Below are 4131 nucleotides of genomic sequence, written 5' to 3' on the forward strand. Positions count from 1 at the left end.
TGGGTGTTGCGAGCCGGTTGTTTTTAAGAAGAAATAGGAATTTTGCCTTGATTGAAAAAGGCTTAACGACTAATATCATTGGATAATATGTGCGTTCTCTCCGCCAATCATACGTTTTGTAGTTTACGTAAAAAAAGGATAATTACTTAGGCATTTTAATTCACGACAAAAGCTATACCGTGTTTGGTATACTGTTTATCTAAATCTTACGAATAAGCTTCCTCTACTTTACTTGCATCCAGATTGACACATATGTTATTAATTGCACACAAGACAATATAGTCGTCCCTCTGATAAATGGTATACCCTTTATTGCTAGTTATATTAGGTTATTACTTACTGGATTAAAATATAGCTTATTAGCGGTAATAGAACGAGCCCGGTGGACGTCAAATTCTACAAGATACTAAAATTTATCCGATTTAGAAAAATACGTTATCAGAGAGAGATCTGGACCTTTGAATGCGACTGGAAAATGTATTTGTCTAGAAATACGTTTGAAGATTTCGCTTTCGAAGACACGAGGCTAATGTAACCTATTCAATCTTCACGCTGTGTTATTTGCTAGGTGGTGCTAAATCCAACGACGAATATAGTAGCAGAGCTCGAAACGTGATCAGTCACGGTCACGCCGTTAAAGCATACAATGTCCTAGTCGGCGTCCATCTTGGAGCCACCTTGTCTTAATTACTCCGAGTCAAAAGACCAAGATGTGTACATCTTCGAACACGGCAAATTGGTCACGACAGCATGGGTGGTCGTCAGTACAAGGTCCGTGTCTTCCACGCTCGTGTAAAACTTCACCACAGCGCCACCTTGGAAATAGCAACGCCAATATTGTACCACGTTTTAGTTTTATATCGTCTGCCACTTTGGATCCCAGGTGCCAATGTTATAAAAAATCACCTGTCGGGCTTTACACTGGCGTCGACACGAACCTGATATTTGCAACTCGGTAAAAAAATGCCAGGCGTACGGATCCAGGAACGCCTCTTCTTTCATAAACTTGCGCGGAAAAAGGTCTTGCCCTTGGGTTCGTCCCGACGAATTGCGACAGCTCGGAGCGACAAAAATTTATGTGATCTCGAAACATTGAAGTGTCGTCCACTTCGATATACGCGACACCCGTGTCGCCATTATGTTTAAGCAACTTTACTCAACAGCAGCCTACTCTGGAATGAGGATGTGTCGCAAGAAATGTAATTGTTGAAGGCTAGCTTGAGAAGGGCCAAGTCAAACTTAAACAAGTCAAGATTCAAGGTAAGCTTCTATCGTTCGGCTCATGTTGAACTCTTAAAACTTACAACGCGACAACCAGCATATATATATGAGACAGAACAACTTTGAAGAAACTGGTATTCTGACTGTGGATTATCAAAGTCACGCTTCGTTTTCGCTCTTAACGTATAATGACAATGGAGCAGCGACTTGGTGCATGCCCATTAGATAAGTATCATTCCCGTTCATGACGAGTGGTTCAATCTAAGCTTAACCTTTAAGCAATTGACCTTGGCTATTACATCCTCATTTGCGACATTTTAGATGTATAGGCCCACGCCCTGCGCTTTGACGACACGGCGGTGAGAGAAGTTTTAAAATTAAAGTATACTAATCACCATCTTTTTAGGCCTTCTGTAAATTTTAATTCGCTTTATTATGGATTGCTCTGAAGCATGTAGAATATGTCTTTTAATTAGCAGATATTCTGAAATAGCTGAGATCCAACCGCAGTCACGCGTTTGAGACAAACTTCGCAGATCCGTAGGAAAGTACAAAGTCGCAGAAGCCGCGAGGGACGACGAGAAGCGTGTAATTGTTAAAAAACGCATTCGGAGGGTCTTATGTTAAGGACTGAAATGAATTTTGCAAATGAAGTAAAGTAAATAAACCCTCTCCATTTATACGTTGACGTGCTTATTTCGACAGATGTAGCAATAGTGCGCACCAATAAATAACTCGATGATGCTAAGCTGAAATTAGCTGTCAGTTAATTAAAAAAACTCGAATGCATCAAAGGTTTGCCTTCCTTTAATGTGAGATAATCTTGCACAATATCTGCGCAATCAAAAAGCTGAAATAAAGATTGATCGATTGTACGCAAAGAAAGTGCACATGTCATCCACTTACATTGAAAAATTAGAGCCAGCAAAAGAAAGCAAACAAGAAAAGAAAAATACTGTAGCAATGCCTGCCCTCGTAATCCGCCGGCTTGAGGGAATGTAAAAGATGTGTTCTCGCTCGAATTGTGGCGTTTCAACCTCTCGTTTTCAGTGCCTCAAGGACGACTTTTAGGTTTGCAATATGAATAATGGAGACCTTTCAAACCGGCATCCGTGACGAATTTCAGAGCAACTCAAAACCAGAAATTTGCCGCTGCGACATCAATTACTAACTTTAAATTGATTTGTCTTCTTCGAAACAATGTAAAAGGTCGAGAAGATCCTGGAATAGGATTGTGAAGATGTGCCTTATAACGCAGCATCGACTCGTAACGTACCGTCGCGTTGAATCGTCATTTCCTGAGTAAAATTGTAGTGGTTTATTGATATGCTGTAAGAAGAGCTTTTTCATTTCTTTCCGATTTAAGCAACGTAATTGTTTAATTTTCTCGCTACAGCGCATCTCGAAATCATCATGGTCCTCTTTGCTGTAATTGCTGGTGCCGCAGCGCTCGTGTCAGCCTCCCTTGCCGCCCCTATCTTTCCTGAACCAAAACCACTCCCTTATGACGGTAGCTTTAACGATTTAACCGTTGCGAACATTGCGGACAAGTACCACACGTTCACCTTCAACATGCGCAACAAAAAAGAAAATGCCAAGGTCGAAAAGTACGTGAAGATTGATCAGAAAGCTCGAGTACCCGCCTATAATAACGACACGGGTGTGGCTTATATTGCAGTGGACGATACCTCAATTTTTAAAAACCAGACCAATTTTCGTCGCTCCGAGCTGTCGCAGTTCATCAAAACGAACCCCAAGGGCAAGACCTTTATCCGCGCAAGCTTTATGAAAGAAGACGAGTTCCTGAATCCACGCCAATGGCAAATGTTCCAAGCCGAGTCCCTAATATTCCAGATTGGTGTGGACGCGAGTGTGGAGCCCCCCCAGGTGATCTATTATAACAATCACGAGTGGGTACCAAAGTGGCAGACAGATTTCAAAACCAAAACGTGGTACAACTTTGGAGTTGCCATTTCCAAGGACCCTAAAGGGGATAACTCTGTGGTGGAGTTGTACACCAGCGTGGGAGACAACGACCTCAAATTGATGACCACGCATAGTGTCGTGACCAAATTTGCCGAGTCTGAAGATATACACTTTGGTATTTTGACTCTTAGTAATTACGAAAACGCGGCTCCAAAGATGAACGAAGGGCAGGACGTTATATGCTTCAACGGTATTTCTGTCAAGGATCACGTTACGACTGGTGCTGCTGGAGTCGTCGCGGGGTTTAAATCCACCTAGCAATCGACACAGCGTTGACCGTTAAAGAATTTCGTCAGCTCCAGGTTTACGTACTTCTTACAGTTACTTCCTGCAGTTTTTAAGGAAGCGGAAATTTTTAACGTTTTTCTCGACAATTTCATTTCTTATGATTTTGTCTTGTGTGAAAAATTTTCGACATCTAACGGTAAAATAGAAGAAGCTTTCTTATGTGTAGTCTGACGTACCAACTCTTTCTTAGTTGTCATGGACACTGCAGCGTTGCTCTTCCAGCTGCTACGAGTACCGAGACGAACTCTTTTCTGCCCTCAGTCAGCTGTCCGCTGTGTAGAACGCATGTTGTCTCGCTGATATCACTTGAGCTATTATATTTGCACATTTATCCAGCCGATAGCTCAATGCCGCTTCTCCAAATTTTACCTGAAGCAGCTTCTGCGACCACTTGTAGGTCCAAAAATGGCTTTTCTTAAAGATTTTCTTTCCTGTATTCCTGTAACTGGCTAAAGTGCCCTAATGTTACACAGTCCCCGTTAAGTACATTAGGTGTACTTAAGGGGATGGTCAATTACTAAATAATAGTAATTAGACCCAACACTCGGGTGTGGTGCACATTTGTGACCAACCCTTGCGGATGTGATGCACATGGGTGCATTCACATTAGGAGGGATGACGCCCAGCGTCATCCGT

At 42.1% G+C, this 4131-nt stretch overlaps 1 protein-coding gene across 1 annotated transcript; it reads left to right on the plus strand.

Moving 5' to 3' along the window:
- Nucleotides 1–2634: 2634 nt before the first annotated feature.
- On the plus strand, nt 2635–3465 carry CCR75_006303 (uncharacterized protein; the record flags this gene model as incomplete). Its single annotated transcript, XM_067964373.1, has 1 exon — nt 2635–3465. The coding sequence occupies one exon, from the start codon at nt 2635–2637 to the stop codon at nt 3463–3465; it is 831 nt and encodes a 276-aa protein (XP_067819880.1).
- Between the last annotated feature and the right edge of the window lie 666 nt (nt 3466–4131).

Source organism: Bremia lactucae, linkage group LG4, assembly GCF_004359215.1.
Source record: "Bremia lactucae strain SF5 linkage group LG4, whole genome shotgun sequence".
Classification (NCBI taxonomy): domain Eukaryota; phylum Oomycota; class Peronosporomycetes; order Peronosporales; family Peronosporaceae; genus Bremia; species Bremia lactucae.